The sequence below is a fragment of the Xenopus laevis genome, chromosome 3L, assembly GCF_017654675.1.
Source record: "Xenopus laevis strain J_2021 chromosome 3L, Xenopus_laevis_v10.1, whole genome shotgun sequence".
Lineage (NCBI taxonomy): Eukaryota > Metazoa > Chordata > Amphibia > Anura > Pipidae > Xenopus > Xenopus laevis.
Genome location: NC_054375.1, coordinates 63731741 through 63757772, shown reverse-complemented (window position 1 = coordinate 63757772; position 26032 = coordinate 63731741). Strand labels below are relative to the sequence as shown.

Genomic DNA, 26032 nt, shown 5'->3' with positions numbered 1-26032 from the left:
CTGCCAGGCCGTCTCTTGACGTCATCTTCGTCGTCACCGTGTACTGGGAGAGAGAACTGAGCGGCGGGCAGAGTGAAAAGCCTGGACTTTGTTGTTATTGTTGTCTCAGCACCGCTTCTCCCTGGCCGGGAAGCAAGGGACAAGTCTGCGCGGTGAGTGCCTGCTTTAACTACGTTTGGCCAGACAGTAGCGACTTGCTCTGTTATGGCTATAGGGGCAAATGCCCTCTGTGTTTCATACTAGCCAGGCCGGGCTATGGGCTTCTTATCTGACCCAATGTATAAATAACAAATTCTCTAACATCGAATCTGCCTATAGTTCCCATAACGTCTGCCTCTCTGGTGTTACTGCTGATGCTCAAGCTGAGGTTCTCCAGCTGCTGTTGGACTACAACTTCCAGCATGCACCGGTAGCCTTAGGAAACCGCCAGCTGTAATTTGACAGTAGTTTGATAACATCAGATTTAAGATTGGTGACCTTATGAGCTCTTTTGCTGCTAATATGCAGTCCTGTGGATCTGTGCTGTCCACCATTCTTTAATGCGAGGAACTCCTACAACAAAGCCTGTGGGAACCCAAGCAAGACTGGGACCATAAAGATCCCTTGTACAGCACTGTTACAGATTCCTAGAAGTCTTTACACCCTTACTTATTCAGGATCTGCTGCGATGGTTCTATATTTCTTCCATTTTAAATACCAAATCCAATGCCTGGCCCTCTTCTCTGTTGATTGTTACTTATGACTTATTATGATGCGCTTTACAGAGATTGTTCATCATCATTTTTCATCAATCATCATCATCAGTTCCATGGTCCCCATGCCCCTTGCAGTCTAACACTCATTTTCTTAGATCGGTACCTGTCTGCAGTGCTATTAGGAATCACAACGAACTCTACTCTGCAATATGTGTTATATCTTAAACTCACTCTTCTAGCGGGTGATTCTGTTCAGCCCAGTACATTGCAATATTTTACTCCAATCAGCCGCATTCCCATGGAGCTTACAGGGGCAGTTCACCTTTCAGTTAACTTTAGTATGTTATTTACTTATGGTTAATTCTAAGCAATGTTTCAATTGGCCTTCATCTTTTCTTTTCATTTTTTATAGTTTTTGAATTATCCTCCTGACTCTTTCCAGCTTTCAGATGGAGGGTCACAGACCCCATCTAAAAACAAATCCCCTGTAAGGCTACCAATTTATTGTTATTTATTATGCATCTTTCTATTCAGGCCCTGTCCTATTCATATTCCAGTCTCTTATTTAAATCAGTGCATTGTTGCTAGGGTAATTCGAACCCTAGCATCCAGACTGCTGAAATGGCAAACTGAAGAGCTGCTGAATAAAAAGCTAAATTAAGAAACCACTTAGAAGCTAACTTAGAAACCACAAATAATGAAAAATGAAAGCCAATTACAAATTGTCTCAGAATATGACTCTACATCATATTAGGTGAACAACCCCTTCAAAATGTACATTTATTAGATGAATGAGCTCCAAGAATGTTGTGACTTGGCCATGTCACTGATATAACAACAGTGTTAAACCCATGCTTCCCTGGACCAGATTACTGTGCTATAATCAAGCCTGTCTGTAAAGGTCTTCAACTGAGAGATGGTCCAGTTGTTTTCTTGGCTTTCTTTGGGTTTTTAAGATTTATTAAAGGAAAACTGTGCCCCCATAATGAATACTTGAGCAACAGATAGTTTATATCATATTAAGTGACATATTAAAAAATCTTAGTAAACTGGAATATATATTCAAGTAAATTTTGCCCTTTTACATCTCTTGCCTTGAACCACCATTTCGTGATGGTCTGTGTGCTGCCTCAGAGATCACCTGAACAGAAATACTACAACTCTAAAGGTGGCCATAGATGCAAAGATCCGCTCGTTTGGCAACATCGGATCTTTCTCCGATATGCCATTAACAGGCATGGCTATATCGGGTGTAATCTGATTGTTCTGGCCGTATGGCCGAACGATCCGATTACGATGTGCCATGGGCTCCGGCGGGATCGGTCGGGTCAAAATAAAACCTGACCGATCGACCAAACGACCGATCTCCGCCGGACGAAAGATGACACACACGATCCGAAAATCGTACGAATCCTCGATTCGTACGATAGGATCTATGTGTCTATGACCACCTTAACTGTAACAGGAAGAAGTGTTGAAGCAAAAGACCCAAGAAAAATTAAAAACTTGAACTCATTGATTCAAGTTTTCTCCCGAACTTTATATGTAGTTGCATTTTTGTGGTTATGTAAATTATATTTTCAAAAACAAACTCCAATAAGCCTTGTCATAAAACTGTATCTAAATCATATATACAGTATATAAAAACCATCATAATTAAAAATAGTTATTAAACATCCAGTACAGTTGGATGACAGTGGCAACTGAGGATTTTTCAGCTGGCGGAGAAGGAAAGTGTTTTTTTTTTTTTACTAAATCATTCAGAATAAGCAAGCCACAGCCAAGCCCCCAGCAGTGGCTGTCTCTTGAATGACTTCTAAGAAATTGATCCTTTTTTTTGTTTTATCTTACCACAGTAGGTTAGAGCCTCCAATTTGCCCAGCCTGCATGAAAGCAGAGTACTATTCTTTCTAAAGCTTAAGGCCCATTGGATGTTTTCTTCACAGGCTTTTGCAGCTGGCAAAGTTCATAGTTCAAAGTCCCAGTTCATAGTTGTTCTGTGAAATTGACACTGAATGGTAGCATAAATGGCCATGATCAGGCTTTTCTATGCCAACTGAAGAACACCAATAGTGTGTATGCCCCAACTGCCATAGTCCTTACAGTTTAGTTTACAGTCCACCTGACTGCCACCTTTTGTTACAAGTTTTGCTATTGTATGGAGAAGTATGTGCCCCTATTGTAAAATACAAGAATATTATAAATAACCATAAAGTTCCTTGACCACATAAAGTCATGAAGCTGAGGGCCGACTGTTGATCTATGAGGCCATTTGTAATATATTTATCTTTTACAACAGGGGGTGAACTATTTTATGAAGTAAACTCAAATTTTAGCGTGTCGTGACATAAACTGCATGAATAAGCACTGACTGTAATGTGTTATATCTACCTCTCTCCCGCCACTCCACTTTTCCTGCAATGGTGGTGCTGGTCCTCCGTCAACCCGGCTAGGTCCCTCAGCAACTGTAGAAAATTCACGGATCCGCACACAAACTATTATCTGCAGTCGGGGACGTGGCCCCTCTTTTTATTAGTATTCCACCAACAAGATCAACGTTTCAGGGGGTTTTAACCTCCCTTCATCAGGATCAGTGTGTGCGGATCCCTGAATTTTCTACAGTAAGCACTGGCTGTGCATGATGACATCAGTGAATGTATATCCATTGCTCTTGTCTATTATGTAGATTCAGTAACAATTTTATCTGTTAAAGTTGCACTGTGTTGGGAAATGCTTCTCATTTGCCTGTTCATATTGCTGACGATAAGAAGGATACGTCTTGTTTTTAAGCAAAGCTAAAGGAATTCTAGGCAGGAAATATTCTGCTCCTTTTTTCGTAAATCAACATTGTTGACATTCACAGATACATGTCTTGCTTTGAATGTCTGATTGCATTTTTAGCTTTTTCACATTTGCATTTCTATAGCTTTTTTACTCATTTTGTATGAAGATATTACTGAATCTGATTCAGTTATATCCTTGCCTCTTGGACTTTCTGACAACAAACTTTTTGTTAGCTTTTTTTGTTAGAAAGTGTTGGACCCCATAGTGTGAAGCGGACCTAGACTAAGATTTCGTTCTAACTAACTGTCAACTGCTGCCCTTTAGTGCACTTTAATATTGGTTATGTCTCTGTTTATGTACTGTTCTCTGTCTGTTTCCAAACTGCCACATTCCCTGAACTGTAAATGGTCTTGGCTTAATGTACGTTTTATAATAAAATCAATAAAAACAGTACCTTTAAAAAAACAAAACAAAAAAAAAAACAGTTGTTATGTACAGTCCAGCAGAAAATTTTAGGTTATGGTGACCCTTTAATGAATAGCTGTGTTTCACCTACCCTAGCAATTCACTGAGTGGGCTGAGCACAGGATCATTGATAGTGACAGGCACGTATTTACAGTGTATATATATATATATATATATATATATATATATATATATATATATATATATATATATATATATATATATATATATAGTCAAATACAAGAGTCCTCTGCACTCAACCCATTATCAATATATTTAAGACAGCGACATTTTGTGCATACTGCTACTAAAAAATGCCTTACCCTTTAAACAAAACAGGGATTGTTTGTCCATATATTGCAATATATTTAAGCTGGCCAACTACGTCAAAGTCATCCCATATCTGGCCAGTCCTATGCTCAATTTTATCTGATTCATTAAGAATTCTGTTGCTTCATTATACATTTTACAAAGGGACTTGGTTTTACTGCAACTTAACTTGCTGCTTTCAAAGTAAACCTCCATACTTGGCTGCCCTTTTATTAGACACCAGTGGGATCACCTGACTATAGTTGGGAAGGGTGGGAGCTACAACATGGAGCTGGTCACTGCTCCTGTATAAACTATAACAAACAAGGGAAAGTTGTGCTCACCACTATTTTTTAAAACCATTAGGCGGGGGTGCAATGAGGGTGTGACCACAAAATACATATAGTCAAATACAAGAGTCCTCTGCACTCAACCCATTATCAATATATTTAAGACAGCGACATTTTGTGCATACTGCTACTAAAAAATGCCTTACCCTTTAAACAAAACAGGGATTGTTTGTCCATATATTGCAATATATTTAAGCTGGCCAACTACGTCAAAGTCATCCCATATCTGGCCAGTCCTATGCTCAATTTTATCTGATTCATTAAGAATTCTATTGCTTCATTATACATTTTACAAAGGGACTTGGTTTTACCTGCAACTTAACTTGCTGCTTTCAAAGTAAACCTCCATACTTGGCTGCCCTTTTATTAGACACCAGTGGGATATATATATTTATATATATATATAATATATATATATATATATATATATATACACACACACACACACATATATACACATATACAAAAAGTCCAACATGTGTATTGCACACTCACTGAGAAACAGTGATTAAGCTGTACTGGGTGCGTTATCTCAAAATGTAGTGAGTCACTCCACTAAAATTATTTACATTGTCCAACAAGATCGCACACCATGGTATAAAAGTTTAAAACCTAGCGTTTATTTTGTAAGCATAAAAACAGCCAAGGTAAGCTTAAATATACTCATCCAATGTAGATCTGTGCAACGTTTCGAGTGCTTGGTCTCCATGCAGTACTAGGGCTACAATTCTCAGAGGCTCTCTGAAGCCCTGTGGCGTCCCATGTGGTCGGGATGACGTCACCTTTGTGCACAGCAGCGCGGCGTAAATACGCAGCGCTAGTGCGCAGGTGACGATGTCAGCGTGCACCATCACGCCGGCGTAATATCCCTCAACAGTGACCACCATTTTGGAAATGGACCAGCTTGAGAAAGGGAGCAGCAAGCACCCGAAACGTTGCACAGATCTCCATTGGATGAGTATGTTTAAACTTAACTTGGCTGTTTTAATGCATACAAAATAAACTTCATTACTGTGTGCTGTTTCAAGCTAAATGTATCTGTGTTGTACTCAAGACACTTCCAGCTACTTTTTAAAATGTCATGAAATATACTTGATGTCAGTTTGTGGACATATTCACCTTTATAACCATGATTGGTACCATACATTATATCAAATTAGCTGCATTTAATACATCATTTAGCCTAAGTGTTTGGGTTAATGGTTGCATTAAACTCATACCTAATGATGGTGTATATGGCATATTTAATAGCATGCAACTTGCAGTAATGTATTTAAAACAAGCCCTTTATACTAAAAGAAAAGCCTATGCATACATCATGTGAAATATCTGACAGATGCACACCACTGTGATCAATCATCTGCATTTGTGACATTTCAGTTCTATACCTTATTTTTATCAAGTGCAAATTATAGGTTCACTGTAATAAATTCCTGTTCTGTTGACAGTTCTGCTAAGTGAAAAGTCATTGAGATTAAAAATAAGCACAGGCATTTGTGCCTCTAGGAACCTTTGTGACCTGCACACTTTCACAGCTGTCATGGTGTTTTGGGTGCTATCTAAGGGCTGTGGCACATGGAGCACTTTGACTGCTTCAGTGGTTACAATGCCCCCATTCCATACTTGCATGTACTTTATCCTTTTATTTAGAATAATGATGTTCATTATATCACATGTAACTCTATGAAAGTGCAATGACCAGGGTTTGTGCTGTACATAGTTTACTTATTTTTACTTTTTTATTTTTTTTATAATTACTTATTGTTTTAACCATAATCTATATTTTTGTTATTTCTTGAGCTAAACAGGACAAGTAGGGCAAGTGAAGCTACTCATGTTTTGGTCTTACGAGGTAGTTAATGAGATTATCTGAGCGCAGATGTCCTCCTAAATAATGGGCTTGTGCACTGGTAATACAGTTATATGTCACACAAGGGCCAAACATGCAGTACCTTAAGTCTCCTTGTTTATTTCAAGAATTAACAAAAAACTGATATTTTTTTTTTTTTTGTGCACAAGCGCTATTCATTGAACTAATGATTACTAATTCATTCATTTTTGCTCTTATTCTGTGTTACATTGAGTTGCCACAGTCACACTATACTAGACACCATTATGCAGTCCTTTGGTTTGAACGTTTACCCAATGAAGCATTGTACTTATTTGAAAAGAATTTCAGAACAATAGTATTAAGTTTTAATTGACCGTGCCAAAAGGGCTTCTTTTATGTAATCTGGATCTCATTGAAACATTCTTGAATACTTCAAAAAAATGTATGAAGTTAGCAGACAAAGGCTTTGTGGTGGGTCCCTTATAACGTTGGCTGCAGCATTTTGGGGCTGCTTGTTGAGCATCATTGATAGAGCACTATTTGTATGATCATTGAGTGCAGGTGCTGTGCATGCTGATAGAGGGAATGTTGTTCCCATCAGGATGTCATACATATAGTGCTCATACCCACTATAACACCTTTACCTTGCACTGGTTGCAACTTTGTTGGGTGCGGAAGGCAGAGCACTGGATGCAAAGGAAATCTGGATTCAGAACTCCACACTTTTTGCTGTCACAGTCAAGTGCAAATATTTGCAGCTCCTAGCATCAGTCGTAAAAAAAACATGAAGCTTGGGTGTCAGTTTCCACCTTGCCCTCGCCTTTCAGTTTTCATTAAAGTATTTCTGTTTGTAACACTAATTTAGTAATTTAGTTGTGCAGCCTATCTTTCAAGCCTTCACTTAAATCTTTATGGAGCAGCCAGGGAATTTTTAGGGAAACTTGAGAGGTTTCCTTCCACTTAGTGGCAGATAACTGTATATCTTGTTAGCATGGAACTGATAAGGCTGGGGATAATGTGTATCCACTTCTGTAAACTATCCCCAGTGTTTGTAAAAATAGTTTGTATGTGGTCGTTGTGATCTCATCCCTCTCCACTTCATGGTAGCAGATCATGGAAATCCCAGGTGTAAACTGGTATGGAAGTAAAATATATAGTCAGGAGTTCTTGGCTTCTTTTACATTAAATACATTTCAAAACTGCAGCTTTCCGGCTCAGAAATAGTTTTTGGTTATTTCTGTCCTTCAAGGAACTGTACGTATTGTTTGCATCGTCCAATAAAGTGCCCTTTATTGTGAAATGCGTTGTTCAGGAGGGGATTGCTGGGGCTGTTAAATAGGCTTCCTTTACCTTATGGGAAGTGTTCTCTCTATATTTGTTAGTCCTGGGTACAATTTGCTTGCTAATGTTATTAATGTTATTGTGATATGTGATACATGATATTTGGCTGACTTGATAGCATCCTACTGTGTATTTTTTATTATACCAGCAAAGATTTACATTTCAGTTGGTGCTGTTTGAATTCTGTTTAGAATGCAAAGACCAGCATGCAGGATAAATCAGTTCTGGGCTTTGTAGCACATTTTCTTGAGTTTGTTGACAGGATCGTTTCTATAATAACACACATACGTTCGTTCCTGTTAAAAACACTATAAAATTGCCCAGTTTTGTTTGAGGTATGTATAAACAGTTTTGTCATTTGCTATCCTTTGTTCAAACCGATATGCATGCAGTCACTGACCACACAGAGCTTTCATTTAGCATAGTTTCTTTTTCTTTAAAATGCTAAGCCAAACTTTTTTTTTTTTTTTTTTATACTACTAATGCCTTACTTATGTACACTAAGGACTCCCGTATTTAATTACAAGTATTGTTATAGGTGTCGGTAACATTTTCTGGAGATAATATGCATAACTGTTATTGGAGAGTTTTGTCTACATAAATATATGTAACCAGAACAACTGTAATGCAACTTCAGTTAGGTTTATTTCTCTCACTAGAATTCTCAAGAATGTCTATACAGAATTTAAAATCATGACTTCTTGTTGTATTTTGCAGGCCAGAATGTATGTGCAAAATGCGACAGATCAACTGCAGCTTAGTTGACACCTGAATAGGAAATCTGAAAATGGATAAATGTAAACATGTTGGCCGCTTGCGTCTTGCCCAAGATCATTCAATTTTGAACCCTCAGAAGTGGCACTGTGTGGATTGCAACACTACAGAATCAGTGTGGGCTTGCCTAAGCTGTTCACATGTTGCATGTGGTCGATACATTGAAGAGCATGCACTGCGTCACTTTCAGGACAGTAAGCATCCTTTGGCTTTGGAGGTTAATGAACTTTATGTTTTTTGTTACCTCTGTGATGATTATGTTCTCAATGACAACACCACTGGTGACCTTAAACTTTTACGAAGCACATTAAGTGCCATCAAAAGTCAGAATTATGACTGTACAACACGTAGTGGTCGGACTTTGCGTTCTATGGTAACTGCAGATGATTCATTCATTTCACATGAAGGTGCACAAGCCTTTCTTCAGAATGAAGACCGTGCATTCACTGCATTGTGGCATCGGAGGCATGCTCTCTTAGGGAAGGTTTTTAGGTCGTGGTTTGCGTTGACTCCAAAAGGCAAGCAAAGGTTAGAAGAGGAACGCTTGAGGGAAGAGGCAGAGCAGAAGAGGGAGGAAGCGAGAAAAAAGCGGCAGCAGTTGAAGCGCAAATTAAAGGAAGAAATGGAAAGCACTTCCCCTAGAAAAAGTTCACGTTTGCAACATCAAATACAGCCTTCATCCAAAACTGAATTGCCCTCTGTGCAAAAAATTAACCAAAAAAACTCTCCTACCACAAAACAAAAAACACCAGCACCTACCTCTGATAAAGCATGCTTCAAGAAAATCGGTAATTCTCCAATAAAAAGGAAGCCCACTGTGACCCCCGGAGTAACAGGACTGAGGAATCTGGGGAACACCTGCTATATGAACTCAATACTTCAGATACTGAGTCATTTGCACGTTTTCCGGGAGTGTTTTTTACAACTTGATCTCAATCAAACTCAGGAGTTGTTGGCAGCTGCTGGCAGTGGAAAAACAAGGTTGTCCAGCAAATACCCACCTGGTGCTGAGCTACCAAGAGTAACACAAAAGCACACTAAAGTTCAAAGATCACTGGCAAGGCGTCAGAGCTTCTCCTTGGGACTTAGTGGTGGGGCTTCAAATAGTAGAAACATGGAACTTATTCAGCCTAAGGAGCCAAGTTCAAAGCACATATCTCTATGCCATGAATTGCATACCCTCTTCCAAGTCATGTGGTCAGGTAAATGGGCACTGGTTTCTCCTTTTGCAATGCTACATTCAGTGTGGAGGCTTATACCAGCCTTCCGCGGGTATGCACAGCAAGATGCTCAGGAATTCCTCTGTGAACTATTAGATAAAGTACAACAAGAATTGGAGACAACTGGCACTAGATACCCAGCCCTAATTCCTACTTCTCAAAGAAAACTCATCAAACAGGTCCTGAATGTCGTCAACAACATTTTTCATGGGCAACTACTTAGTCAGGTATGTTAATTGCACACTTACTATAACTATATGCTCTTGTATTTAAACTTGCACTTCCCCTGAAGAATATCCGGCATCAGCCAAAACGCTATGTTTAGATGACGAGTGTGTAATATTCTAAAGAGTAATGTGTTTAAAATCGTATTTCCATACAGTTTTGGCACATTTTCCTTGTGTTTGTTTTTTCTCCTCTTTTTCTTTAATCAGAAATAGCAGTTGCTACAATTGCCCCATCTTTTGTAACATCTAATTCCAGCTTTCCCTGCAGTTGTATATAATTTTGGTGGATATGGTTTGTGGATAGCTTAAAGGAGATCTGATTTTGTGCAAATATTTATTTTACTATATCAATGTATTTTAATAATATATGATCCATTTAGCAAGTGGGTGCAATTATTTTATGTGCTTATTACATATGAGTGGCTTCATGACCACTACTTTATTTTACACTCTGGGTAAACTCTATTAAGGGATTCAAATAAATGTGTCTATTGAGTTTATCAACAGAACAATGGGAAGGTAACCAAATAACAGCTCCCTGACACAAGATAACAGCTCCCTGGTAGATATGAGAATAGCACTTAATAGTAAAAATCCAAGTCCCACTGTGACTCCTTCAGTTACACTGAGTTGGGGAAACTCTGAAAGCATTTCCATTGTGAAGTGCTGTCTCTTTCTGAAAGCATATGACCAGACATAATGGCCTGAGATGGCTGCCTACATACCAATGTTACGACTAAAATAAATACATGTATTGGTTCAAGAATACTATTTTAAATAGTAGAATTACTTGCAATGTACACAGTGTAATTTAGTAATAAACAACATACCATTAAAATCATGACAGAATCCGAATTAATTTGTTTTGCCCTCAATAAGACACTTGTGCCCCTGTAGGTAACATTTGCTTAGAATTAACCAGTGTTGATATTTCCAATGGTTACCAGTGTAAATCAATAAAATATTGAATCTGAAAAGCTTTTAACCAAACATTAAGTGTGTGTACCTGCCTGCAAACAATGTGTATGGTTTAATTGGGATAATACATTTATGTTGGAGAAATAAGTGAAAGTAAAACATTTACTGCTAGCACTCAGCACTTTCATGATGATTTGTTTTGCTAAATAGCTATTGGTCAGAACCAATTTATACAACCGGGCTGGCATTGGAACAGGTATTTCCAGATGCTTTGGAAGCACCCATGCACGATAAAAATGCATCAAATAAATATACACAGAATTTTTCTGCTACTGAGCTAATGTCTATAAAGTGCGATACAGGTTTTTACTGAAATATTTTATAGGCATAGCAGCCATCAACCTGCTGTGCTAATCTGTTCTCTCTGAATAGGTAAGGGGCGAGTGGCCCGACAATCGTGGATGATTAAATGCAGTTTTGGATGGGGCTCTTATGAGGGAGTGTGAGCGCTTTAAAAAAAAAAAAATTGCCAACAAGGGTTTTGCTTTACAGACTGATGCAAGCTTACTTTTATTCATTATATGTGAAAAGTGAACAGTTTTAGTCTCCCTATTTCCAAACATTTTTGGCATGGTTAAAATGGCATTTTTGGTTGAAAAAATACACTTGCATGGTGGTGAAGGTCCGTTTTTATTTGTTCGTTCGTTTGTTTTTTAGTAGTGTAAAGGTGTGACCGATTTCTGCCAGCTAACTCTTCTAGCATTTACCTTGTAGTTGATGGGAAATGTCTGATAGAGAGCTGTCAAAATGCTGGCTATCTGTTTTTCAAAGGGACACCTATTCAATCATACTCCAACATCATATTCTGGCTTTCCGCTATTAAATCCTAAAAAGTCCTGCTTTGTCCTGAACAATTCTGCAGACAAGCAGAATTATCCAGTTATCAGTTATCCAGAAGCAATTATCCAGAAAGCTCCGAATTACATAAAAACCGTCTCCCATAGACTCAATTTTATCAAATAAATACAAATTTTTAAAAATGATTTATTTTTCTCTCTGTAATAATAAAACAGTACCTTGTATCTGATGCAAACCAAGATATAATTAATCCTTACTGGAAGCAAAACTAGCCTATTGGGTTTATTTAATGTTTAAAATGATTTTTAGTAGACTTAACATATGAAGATCCAAATTACCGAAAGATCCATTATCCAGGAAACCCCAGATCCTGAGCATTATGGATAACGGGCCCATACCTGCAGTAACATTGGTTCTGTAAAATAACACAACTCAGATAGACATGACATTAATCTCTGTGATAATAGCAAATATATGGGGAATGTTCTAAAAGTATGTAAGAGAAAAACTATTTGCATTGTGAATATGTGTGCCTTTGCGTGAATTTAATAGCTTTTGTGAACCCGAAAACTGTTAAGCGACCACAGTGGAAGAAAGATTGGACATTTTATAGTTTGCACCAGTGCAGAGTATATGTAATAAAGCTTCTTTCTGAAATAGTTAGGTTTGCTCCAAAAGACAACACCTTCAAGCACTTCTTAAAAGTGTGCAATTAAAATTCGCAATGCTATAACAGTCTAATAAAAATGTGATTTTGTTCGCAAGAATGTCGCCAGTTATCTTGTTTGTGTGTTCACACACTGTTTTAGTGAAGGACATCGCTTAACAAAAAATATATCAAGATGTTTATTTGAAGCTATTTCGTTTTGGTGGCATACATGCTGGGACCTACATCTTAGTAGGAAATGAGACGCGGTTTGAGCAATTTGCATTGTACACAAACAAAGTTAGCACCTATAGTTTCTGCATCATTAATGCATGGAATTTGTGTGTGTGTGCATAAACAAGGAATAGAACGTTCCATCAGATTTCATTGTAAGCTTTTATAGATTGTATCTGCAGAAGGAAGAAGAAAGTAGTGTAATATTGCTTTATCGACTATCATGAGGTATAACTGTCATCTCTTTTCTGACAGAAAATTTGTTGAAGAGCCAATATATTTTCACTTTTCATTTTCCAAGTGGGTTTGTGCAATGGAAATATGAAGAGATGAATATGGATTTATTAAATCTTGCCACAGACTTTTGGCTCATCCTGCTATAGTCTTGCCTAATCAGCCAGTGCTGCCTACAAGCTTCATATCACTGCTCACAGGTCCCTATTTTGTTTATAATTCCATTCTAAGAAGCTAGGAGTGGGCACGGCCTGAAGGGGCATCTGGTGCTTTTTTTTGTTTTATTTAAATTACATTATAGCCTGCATATTGCCAGACAGGTGTCATAAATCTGTGCTAGCATAGCTATCCCCTTGTACTAAACAATTCTGCTATATTATACTATACTTTTGAGGGTATAGTGGTCCTTTAAGTAATATGTGTAAATTAGGGTTTTTTAAACCACTGGTTTAATTCTCCTTTAATTGTTCTAATTATTTAAAAAATTGTATTTTGCCAATTATGTTAATCCATGTTCCCTTTGTCTAATAATACATTTTGTTTAATGATCAGAAACTATTCAGTGTGAAAAAACATGCAATAAAAAGTGGAAATCACTTTAAGGTTAGGCGGATACGTCAATGTAAAGATGGCCAGAGAGAGAGTATTTGAATTTAAATGATGCATTTAGCATGATGTAGGCAGAGCTCTTCCCACCTGCAGTCCTCAGGGCTTGCTCTTTTTTAGTTTAATGCTGGTGGGTTTATCTTAACAGAGAGTCATCAATCAAAACAAATTCTCAGAACAGTCATTTTGATTTTGATTGATGGACTTCTGCTGAAACAGTTGCCAGTAAAAAGAACAGTTTATTTTCATATGTATTGAGAAACAGTGACCTATAGAAAACGGCTTGCATTTGGCTTGAAAACACAAAGGCTTCAAAGTATATATTCTGTGATGGTAAAGCTACAAGAGGAGTAAAGCAAATGCCAGTCCTTTTGTTACTTTAAATAGTATGATGCAAATTGTTGTCAAAAGAAGATATAGGCTGATACAGTAAGTTGCAACAATGAATGTGGGTAGGTTCATTTTGCTCTCAGGACCTTAAATTTGGAATATTGATTTTCTTCGACCTGGTCCTGGGCTTTGTTAAATGGGTGGGGCTGCAGAAGACCTTGAGGTCTTGGCAAACATTGTTATCAGAATATAATATGTGTGTGTTAAAGGAGAACCAAAGCCCCTACCTACTACCCTAGTTAGGCCCCCCTCCCTGCTTTCGCCCTGAATACTTGATTACTCCTGATGGTGCCCCTAACACAGTACTCGCAAGTGATGTGCGGGTCAGGTTTTTTCCAACCCTTACCCGCCCTCACTCAGCCCGCGCCTTCCCGCATCCGACTTCCGGGTTCCTTTTATAGCTCCGCCCCACTGATGACGTCACAAAAATAAAGCCGGAAGTCGGCATTTGAAGTTGGCGGGTGGGAAAGCAGGAGAACAGCATTTGCGAAGAGGATTGCGAGGTCGGCCTGTACCCGACTGACTTGCAGGTATTGGCCAGCCCGCACATCACTAATACGCGCCTATCGGTGCAGATTAAGCACAGCGGAACTTACGGGTGCTATCTTCCGGCTCTACGGTATTATTCCTTAAGTGAACACCGTATTGCCGCATGCGCAGTTGGAGAAGACTTCTGGTTCGTAGCAACTGCGCATGCAACAAAAGTGCTGAAAATTGACGAACATGAAGGAAGAGGACCCAAAGATTACCGAATAGCCGGAAAATGGCTCCCATGAGCACTTCTGCACTAACTAACACGAATACGCGAGTACTGTGTTAGGGGCACTTTCAGGGGTAATCAACTATGCGGGGGGGAACAGGGAGGGGGACTATCTAGGGTAGTAGGTAGGGACTTTTTTATTGGGCTAGGTTTAGTTCTCCTTTCGCTTTTACAGCAACCATAAAGCAGATTAATATTGCTATTATGGTTTTGCATTACACATCTGTGCGTTGAGGCACTTAGTTCTCCTTTCGCTTTTACAGCAACCATAAAGCAGATTAATATTGCTATTATGGTTTTGCATTACACATCTGTGCGTTGAGGCACTCTACTGTTTATGTGCCAGTTAGCTATTCAAACTTCTTTCTGGATACTACAGTAAGCATGACCCTAACATCCAAAACAGCTGAAATTCTGAAACCTGAGAGCTGCAGAACAAAAAGTTTCATCAATTAAAACTACTAGGAGCAGAATACCAGATCCAGCCACTGGCTATGTTACCAGTTAAAAACTAGGTGAACTGCTCTTTAAAGGGCAAGGAAAGCAAGCCATCTATACACAATACCTCTCCTGCAGGGTATCCACCATTTGCGCTATTGTTCTGTACTTGTATGAAAGCATAGTATTGTATTGGGTTAGTGGTCAACCCCTTGAAGTGTTTTCTCCAGCTCTTTGGCAGCCATTAGCATGCACAGTTGAAGCTGATATGGTCCTCACCTCTAACAGGTTTTTAGACTGGTACAGGCAATGTGGGGATTGGATGTTGCAATTTGGGTGAGGAAACTCTGCTGGGGATTATGTATAAATGACTTTCCTTTTAAGGGCTAAATGCCATCTGGTGATTATTTGGAAACACGATGGTCAGTGTGTCACCATATGCACCAAAGAATTCCTGTTGATTGCCACTAAAATCAATATTTAGTTATTCTTAGCATTTTGCTGTGCCCACACAGAGAGCAGTCAATTGCTTGGTCAACAAAACCCACAGAATTGCTACGTGTGCCCTTAATAATCTTCAAATTGGCTTTAGGTCAATTTTTGTTGTCCGTGAAATACCGCACTTCAATAAGTGATGGACAAAATGAGTAAATACAATACTGTTTGTATTATAAATCTCTGCTGACTTGTGGTTTCCGTCATACAATAAATAGTATTAAGCAGCACACTGTAGAGTGATACTGAATACAGGATCAGCAATCTGGAATGTAAGCAGGTGCCCTGCCCAAATGATCTCTGCTCTTGCAATTACGTAAATAGAAGGGCTTGTACAGCACATAGTTATAAACAGATCTGTTATGCTGCTTGAAAATGTACTTTAACCCAAGAGAAGGCAGTGCCTCACTGTTAATCCATGTTTTGGGGTGAATGTTGACAAACTGGAAGTCTCAGCATATCGCAGTATATTATGAAAAGTAAATGCATGAGATACAGAAGTGTCCAGAATAGACACTGTTGTATACAACTTTTAATACATATACTTTAGTTGAAATGATTTTTAGTAGACTTCTGGTATGGAGATGCAAATATAGTCCCCTATACTTGTTGCTGCTTCATAGCTCATAACGTTAGTCAGGGAAATTTGAAAAAAATGTAAGACTTGCTAGGAATTTCACCTGGTAGAAGTCAGTGCTGCTTTGTGACTTGTTTGCTCTTTTACCCTCACTTCATGCTTTCAAGTATAGCTTCTGCTTAGGAAAACATTTAAAACCCTTCTTAAATCTTTCTGAGGCAGAAGAGCATCAGAGCAGCCTCTTTCTTCCTCCTGACAACTTCCTTGACTACTTAGACTGGTCAGAAACTGACCAGCAGGTGGCCCTGTTGTAACAAAATTCATTCATATTAACAGTACATGTATAGGGACAGGGCACACACTCAGATTCAGGGAGATTAGTTGCCCAGCTACAAATCTCCTCTTCTTTGGGGCGACTAATCTCCCCGAACTGCCTCCCACAGGCGGGAGGGCACTCGGATCGGTTCGTTTTCCGAAGTCGCACGAAGATTCCTCGTGAGGCAACTTCGGGCAACTTCAGAAAACTAAGCTCTCAAAGTGCCATTCCGCCGGTGATTTACATTCTAGCCAGCCATTTACAATCTAGCTGATGGGAGGCAGTTCGGGGAGATTAGTCGCCCTGAAGAAGAGGAGATTTGACCCTGGGCGACTAATCTCCCGAATCTGAGCGTGTGCCCTGACCCTTAATATCTTGGAATTAAAAAATAATAATAATAATGAATGTACATTGTGCATACAAAGTGTTTAGAATAGCTCCCTCATCAATTTTACATTGGCTTCCATTTAATCAATAAAATAAAATCTGCTATATTTTGAGCTGTGTGTTTTATGCAGGACAGTAAATTTCCCAGCGATACCATATTGCAACTCATCTCCCTGAAAATGTTTTTCCTTGTTCATTTCCATTTATTTTTTGGAATTCAGTGAGAAATGTATAGAAGATCCAATACCCAGACATGAGGCTTGCATGATGTGCATGCAACCCATGGTTAGGTATAGGTGCACTAGTACTGGCTGCAGGTGACAGTTAGTGTAGGCCAAATTGCCTTTAAATGCCAGTGAATTCACACTGGGTTATAAGGTTCAGATATTATAATAATTATGACATTGAAAAATGCACTATAAACACTACAGAGAATATATTTTTCTACAAGCTTTTTGGTTTCTTTTAGGGTAAGGGCACACGCTAAGATTCAGGGATATTTTGTTGCCCGGCGACAAATCGCCTCTTCTTCTGGCGACTGATCTCCCCAAAAAAACTTTCTCATCGGCTAGAATCTAAATCGCCGGTGGGATGGCACTCTGAGCAATTCGTTTTCTGAAGTTGCCTCACGAGGACACTTTGGGCGACTTTTGAAAATGAAGTGCTCAGATTGCCATCCTGCCGGCGATTTAGATTCTAACCGGCGGGAAGGCTTTTCGGGGAGATTAGTCGGCCGAAAATGAAATTTGTCGCGGGTGACTATTCCGATTCCCGATTCTTAGCGTGTGCCTTTACCCTAATTGTGTGGCTGATTGGCAGCAGTGTAGCAATTTTATGCATATGAGTGTAAAGCTCTTGTGTAAAAAAAAAGGAACTGATAAAAGCCCTGTACAAATGTAATTAGTGTGATGTCAATGACTACCGTCAGGTCGGAGGTGTAATGGTGTAAATTACATTTTGTCTTAAAAATGAGTTTTAGAAATACTATTTGCGTCGTACCTGTATAATGAATGATTTCACAAGTGTTATTTTACACAATTTCTGTAACATAAATCCTGTTACATGGCTTTATAAATATGACTCTTAGGGGCAAATTTACTTAAGTTCGAATATTGAGGGTTAATTAACCCTCGATATTCGACTGTCGAAGTTAAATCCTTCGACTTCGAATATCAAAGTCGAAGGATTTAGCGATATTCGTTCGATTGAACGATTAAATCCTTTGAATCATTTGATTCGAAGGATTTTGTTCCATCGATCGAACGATTTTTGTTCAACCAAAAAAAGCTACCAAAGCCTATGGGGACCTTCCCCATAGGCTAACATTGACCTCAGTAGCTTTTAGGTGGTGAACGAGGGGGTCGAAGTTTTTTCTTAAAGAGACAGTACTTGACTATCGAATAGTCGAACGATTTTTAGTTTGAATCGTTCGATTCGAAGTCGTGGTCGAAGTAAACCATTCGAAATTCGAAGTTTTTTTTTCTCTATTCCTTCACTCGAGCTAAGTAAATGGGCCCCTAAGTGTGTTTTTATTTGGAGTTGTATAAGGCGCATACACGATGAACGTCTGCTATCCGATTAGCATGCATACACTTAACAAAAAGCATGACTAAAATACATATGTTTCGAACTTCCAGGTTACTTGTCTCGTCTGTGATCACAAGTCAAATACCATCGAGCCATTTTGGGACCTGTCCCTTGAGTTTCCCGAGAGGTATCACTTCAATGGCAAAGAGACTGCTTCCCAACGGCCTTGTCTGCTGACAGAAATGCTGGCCAAATTCACAGAGACTGAAGCCTTAGAAGGGAAGATCTACGCTTGTGATCAGTGCAACAGTGAGTAATGGCAGTATGTATTCACATGGAAATTCTCTTCCATAATCTTCCTGCTTCCACACGGCTCACAGCTCTGTGTGTCACAGCATATAGGCACATACACACATTTGTATATATATCTTTATTTTTTCACAAGTTGAGTGCGGTACTATGTCACTTTGCTTTGATTCCACGTAGGCAGTTAAATGTGTATTGAAACACACATGCCTACTTTTTATTTCTATGATTTCAAGATTTATTTCTATGATTTCAGCGTGTCAGGTCATGCTGGTCACACAACTGTACGTTCCTTCTCTTGGGACGCAATTTTTAAAGAGTGTCTCGTGGCCCAATCAGGTAGCACTTGTTCTGGCTTCTTTTAAAAGATTCTAACAGAACCCTTAAACTTTCTGATATGCCTTCCCCTTTAATATAAAAACAGTGCATTTTCACTATTGGCCTAATTTATTGAGGTTGTTTTAAGTATATTGCTTCTTAAAGGGGCAGTTTATGTAACTTTGAGTCTAGTACAATATACATTTTTTAGCCTGCTTTATTTTGTTTTTTAAATGATCACATTTTTTTTTTTTTCAATTATGCCCCTCTCCTATTCACCTTCCATTCCTTGCTTTCACACTACTTCTACTTCCTGCACTTTCATATGTTAACGTTTCACTTAACTTTCTGAAGATGTGGATTCCCACTTACACTGCGTCACGCTATGTAGCACCCATATACTCTGCTGCCTCTGTAGGTGGGGCCTGGGTAACATTTGTTCAGCTGTAGGGGCAGTTCACCTTTAGCATAATGTTTAGGATTATGCAGACAGTGACAGTTCTGACACAATTTGCAATTGGTCTTTTTTTTGTCGTTTTTGAATGATTTAACTTTGTTCAGCAGCTGTCAAGTATGGAATTTCAGCAGGTATCTGGTTGCTAGGGTCCAATTTACCTTAACAATCAGGCAGCAGTTTGAATGAGAGACTAAAATATGAATAGTAAGGGGCCTGAATAGAAAGATAAGTAATACAGAATAGCAATAACAATATAATTGTAGCTTTACATAGCTATAGACTTTTGGCTGTTGGGGACATTGACCCCCATTTGGAATCTTGATCATTAATTAGAAAAAAGGTTAATGGGGAACTATTGCAAAAATGTTTAAAAAAATAAATAAACTTCATCTCATGGAAACCAGCAACTTTTTAAACGTAATCAATGAATCACGTTTCCCCTTTGGCAATGTGTCATACAAATACATTAGTGTGTGCTCTCCTTGCCTAGACCATGTGTTAGATCTGGCTTTCAAAATAACCAACTCTAACACAATGCTGCATATGTATAGAGACGACAGGTTGCTGAGGGGGTCAGTGAAAAGAAACCACACCAAGTTCCCCCTATGGTTCATCTCTAGCGGCTGCTATTCTCTGCTCCAGCTCCATACTTGCCCCCTCTGTATCTCCATTCTCTGCACACACCAGCATCTCTCTCCCACTTCAATAGATATTCAGAATCTCACAGCTCACATAGACTAAGATACAAACATACCCAAGATGTGTGTGCATTCAGCTACAGCCTTGGGTTTTATCCAAATCAGCTGTGTCAGTGGATGCTAGGTTATGGAATTATACATTGCTAGAACTCATAGGAACAACAGCTGATTTGGTGCTTCCATGATATAACCTAGCTTTATTTAACCAGCTGTCATATAGGCAAATATGGCTTCCCTTCTTATAAAGCCTCAAGCAAGTCATGTACAACTGTCACAAACCACAAATCCAGCTCCTAGCTGATATCTGAAAGCTATTTCCCACGAGACAGAAACAGACCATAAAACATTCTGCTGTGGTTTCCCCATTGTCATCAGCTCTCGACTCAGTGCTCACACATCCCCTTATATTCCTCTTCAGTATGTAGCATTCTGATATATATATATATAATGATATACATTTACTGACCCTTGCACTAGTTTACTTCCAACGTTCAATTTTATTATGTAACTTGCACCAGTTTCCTCTCCTCTACTGCTCCCACTGTCACATTAACTGTTTACTCTCCATTTCCCTCTAAAGATGGCCATACACGGAGAGATCCGCTCGTTTGGCGATGTCGCCAAACGAGCGGATCTCTCCATGATATCGGGCTGATCCCTAGGGCCCAACGATCGGAACCTAACATTGTAACGGGCGGTCGGATCGCGGGACGGGATTTTTAATCCCATCCGATCGAGATCTGCCCAACTTTCGTCCAGATCTCGATCGGGGAAGCCCGATAAGCTGCCGACTCGGTCTGTCGGCAGCTTTTATCGGCCCGTGTATGGCCACCTTAAGTCAACCATAGCCCTATCACATGCATGCAAAGATCCAGGTGGAATGCAGGAGGTGGGTGGAAGGACTGCATCAATGAACCAATGCAGTCCTCAACCCTGATCAACATCTGGCTGATTTTCGGGCAGTTATCAATCAGAGAGCGCCATAAACTGGCCAATAAACTTGGTCTATTGGCAGCTTTTATTGGCCCATGTATGAAATTATTAAATTATATTGTGGATCTGGTGTATAAACAAGGGTGAGAATAGCTTAGTGGGGTTCTCATGGTCCAGTATATAATGTGGGTCATGCTGGATCTGCCCTAATACTAATTTGCCCCTATTCTGGACACCAGTAATTCTTTAACCAACCATTTCCTAAAAGAGCCACCATGATACCAGTGCGCTGGCATGTACACAAAAAGTGCATTATGGACAGGATTATCCCCTATGTGAGCTGTAGTTGCACTGCAGCTAATTAGTATCTGCATTCTAAAACTGATCAGCCCTCATTTACTGACTTGCCCATGGTTGGGAGTAAGCTGTCCCATAAGGAAAAGGGCTCATTATTTCCCAAGCACAGTATTCCATGCAACTGAAAAGCTAGTTGAACATTTCCCCAGCAGCGGTAATATGTATATACCAAGTAGAAAACACTGCTCTTGAGTTTCCATGCACTTGAGATGACCGATGCCAATCGACCCCACAGAGTATGTTCAGAACAATTCATTACATTTTTTGTGTATATAGTAGGGCAGATCAGTTAGCAGATAATTATTTTGTTCTTGCCCCCCTCCGCCCCCCCTCCCTGCAGCAAAGCGTAGGAAGTTCTCATCCAAACCAGTTGTCCTTACAGAAGCACAGAAGCAGCTGATGGTGTGTCGCTTACCTCAGGTCCTGAGACTCCACCTCAAGAGATTCAGGTAATTTCCTTTTTGGTGTCTTTGGGTCTATCACATGGGGGTTAGCACTGAGTCTTTTGTATTTCAGTCCTCAGCCAGTGTTCGTATTGTGGTTGGACAATGCATAGTAGAATTATTCTGGTAGGACGGTATGTCACTTATGAAGTGGGAGAAACTCTAATGTACAGATTCCATTGCTGTGCCAGATCAGTGAGATGTACTGTAGTAATTAGGCCATCTCTCCAATAAATATAAACTGAAAGGACTATTTTTCTTTTTTTCAGGTGGTCTGGCCGCAATCATCGAGAAAAAATCGGAGTGCATGTTCGATTTGACCAGATGCTGAACATGGAGCCTTACTGTTGTAGAGAGTCCACTGCAGCCCTGAGAGCCGACTGCTTCATTTATGATCTGTCCTCTGTGGTGATGCATCATGGGAAAGGCTTTGGTTCTGGCCATTACACTGCCTTTTGTTACAATCCGGAAGGAGGTAATGGATCAGCATCTTCTGCAGGTTTCTAAAGGGGGCTGCAGACATGCTAAACAATATACTGTAGCTTTATATATGGAGAGAACAGCCCCTCTGCCCTGTATAGAGTCACATATAGATGACAGTGTGATAACGTGTAACGTGTAGCATTCTGTGTGAATATAGCTTTTACACATTTCAAATGCAGTTAACTCACGCATGTGCTTCAGGCTGATTTTACAGGGAAAGGAGTATGGGTAGGTAAAGCCAAGCTATAGCCTATAATAAAGAAATATATTTTACTAAGCTTATTAAAAAACGGGCAGAATTCATGCCCTGTTGAGGGTTGTGGCTCACTTGTTGTATTGACGCTACAATGCCCTCAGGCAGAACTGTGTCAGCCACAAAACAACTAGAAAATCTAAACACAGATGAGGACCAGCACTAAAAAACAGCTTGAGGGTAGACAAAAGGGACAGATGGACTAATATAGTGTAGTTTTCTTAACCTTGGTTTCATTAGTAGTAAGGTGACTACACACTCTGTAAGGGGGGGGGGGGGTGTTTTTACTCCTTCATCTTTATGGTTATTGCCACGAGCTTTTCAACCAGACAGTACAGGCATATATCCAAGTGGTGTCAGAGGGGTTTGCAGGTGGGTACTTACAAACGTTTAAAATCCATACAGGCCTTCAAATATAGTGTTGTTTTTCACAGTAGGGTCCGTTCGTTCCCTCTTGGATCCCAGTGATTCTATAGGAATGCGCTTAAAATAGTGTAAAATCTTCTTTAATAATAAAATATATAAAAAGACAGTTGCAATTGTATTGACAATTTTCACAATGTATTGGCATTTTAAAACAAAGTCGCCGTGGTGTCAAAGTCTGGACAGTTCGCAATGCGGTATGATGTTTTTTCGCCGGCGTTTTTCCGCAGCGTGTAGTCCTCAGGCGCACACGGGTGACGTCACAGCCTGACGCATGGGGAAAAAAACCTGCCTACGTGTGTTCCATCTTTCCCCCAGTATCTCTCCTGGTATTCTCATGGCTATTTGTTAGGAATTGTTTTAAGTTATTTGCCTTCTTAAATACAACTTTAGGTTGATCTGGGATAGCAGTTTGGAGTTCTGAATCACATTTTAATATTTCCCAATGCTTCTTAATAATTTTACTTATTTCGTTTGCCAGTGGATTATAAGTAGTAGAGAATACTATCTCCTGTTTTACTTCCCCTTTACAACTTTTGTTTTCTGTTTCAGGAGGTTTTCTCTATTTACTCTGTCTACTTTCTCTCTTGATTGTTTTATCCTCTTTTCATTATAGCCCCTTGTCATTGCCTGTCTGTCATTGCTTCCCATTTAAACAGTGGAAAACCTTTTGTATATGGCAGACACTGGTTATAAAAGGAGGGATTGGTTGAGAAAGCCGACATAGACATTTAAAGGGAATGTCAACCCAAAAAATAATGTTTGCTTAATAAAAGAAAACAATTCTAAGCAACTTTTATACTTTCATTAAATTTTTTCTATGGTTATCTGTATATGTATTGCTATTGAAAGCAGTGTTTGTCTGTCCCTGTCTGTTCTCTGCCCTAGTGGCTCAAACTGTCGATACAATGTAAGACAAGGCAACTGGTTAACAGACCTGTCTTTGCTGGGGAACTAAGACTTTTGCAATATTGTTTAAAAAGTAACACTCAAATGCTGCTTTATATAGCAATTGTTTATGCAAATAACTTTAAAAGCACTGAAAATTTTTAATAAAAGTAGTTTGAAAAGGTGGCTGGTTTCTTTTATTAGGAAAATTTTTATTTTGGAGTTTACTTGCCCTTTAAACCCTGCATTTCTCCTTGGAAACTCCACTCACAGTGAGGTATATTTTAAGTGTGCTCTTCAGTGTGTCGAGCTAATGATTTATTTTTTGTTTGCAGTAGGGGCCAGAATGAGATGTTTTGCAGGTGTGCAGATTAAAATTCTATTTCATTGGGGTATTTTGTATAAACTAGGTTTGTTGTATTCTGGCAGATTGTTAGAATCACATGGGGAGACAAGTCATATAGCATACAGGATTTCATCCATGGAGAATATGTGCAGTATCTGTCTCTGATATAACTTAGAGATATATAAAAGTCATTGATATATAGAAGTCATTGTTTTGGCCCCATACACAGGAAAAGATGCTGAATTTGTCATGGGTTGGTAAGTCAACCAAAATCTCTATGTATGGAGCTTGATTTATATCTATATATAAAACCATATATCTTTTTTTTTTTTTGCAGGTTTCTGGGTACACTGCAATGACTCCAAGCTGCATTCATGTACTGTGGAAGAGGTGTGCAAGGCACAAGCATACATCTTATTTTACACCCAGCGAGTTACTCAGGAGAATGGACATTTGTCAGACACTCTTCCTGTCCATGGCAGTCCGCAATCCCCACCCCATTGAGACACTCTTTAATGGCAGGAAAATCCCTGACCTTCTGGCAGCTTTTAAGTCTCTCTATTCCATAAGGGTATGTGTATATACACTGCTATATGTTCTGGGCATTGGGTCTGGCACGTGAAGTTTCCGCTGCAATCTGCTGTCTGGACTGCGAATGGAGTGTCAGCATCGGAATTAGCAGACTTGGCATAGTAGTAGCAAGACTTGAGTAATAAAGTGTGTCTTATTCATGTACAATATGTTTATACAGTTTTGTATTGAATCAAGCACTCAAAATAGAATAAAATGATTTTAACATTTTGTATATTGGCAATGGAGAACTTTCTACCATGTTCTTTTTCTTGTTCCCATGTTTCCATTTCCCAACTCGTGCTTTGTGACATATCTGAAGCCATTTGACTCACCATGGAGTTGGCACAGTGTAGGCAAAGGGGTTTCCAGGGAGTGCAGTCTGCACACATCATTACCCACATTACAGGATATATGATCTTGTTGTTTTAGTTAGTCAATCCAGAAACCAAATTGCCTTATATTGTGACATATATATATTTTATATATACACACTATATTGAGAGGGATAAAAACATTTATGTATTGGCATAACACACAGTACTAGGCTGATGTTGGTATTGAGACTTGGCACCAGTTTATTTACCTGCCCAAACATTTGACTTTTGATTAGAACCAGCACTGTGTTACATACAAGTATGGGAACGGTCCAGATAACAGATCTTTCCGTAATTTGGATCTCCATACCTTGTCTACTAGAAAATCCTGTAACCCCAATAGGCTGATTTTGCTTAGTTGGGTTCAAGTACAAGGTACTGTTATTATTACAGTAAAAAGGAAATCATTTTTTTAAAACTTGGATAAAATGGAGTCTATGGGAGATGGCCTTTCAGTAATTCTTAGCTTTCTGGATAACGGGTTTCCGGATAATGGATACAATACATGTACTAGAAGACTTGTGCTAACGTCCCAAACCTGATGTAAATATTCTGACTCACCTATAATAGCTTAAAGCTATCCAGTGATATAACGGGCTCCTAGTCCATGGTGGCTTTACCGTAGGTTAAGATTAGTTTTCTCCTTGAATAAAGCAGTGTATTGCCCTGTGCTTATATCTACCTACATACTAGCTTAGCGCCAATCAATTGGAAAAACAATTTGTAGGTCAGATTTTGTCTGATATTGTCTCATATGTAAACTTACAGAAATGGATTCATGAAATACAAAGCACACAT

The 26032-nt window shown here is 39.2% G+C and overlaps 1 protein-coding gene across 1 annotated transcript; it reads left to right on the top strand.

The window, feature by feature from the left end:
- On the top strand, window positions 1-25105 carry usp44.L (ubiquitin specific peptidase 44 L homeolog; the record flags this gene model as incomplete). Its single annotated transcript, NM_001091172.1, is given in 6 exon segments — window positions 1-152; window positions 8493-9996; window positions 18493-18691; window positions 21834-21900; window positions 22164-22369; window positions 24625-25105. Coding segments are annotated over 5 exon segments (2073 nt in total). The 3' UTR covers window positions 24792-25105.
- Window positions 25106-26032: the final 927 nt, after the last annotated feature.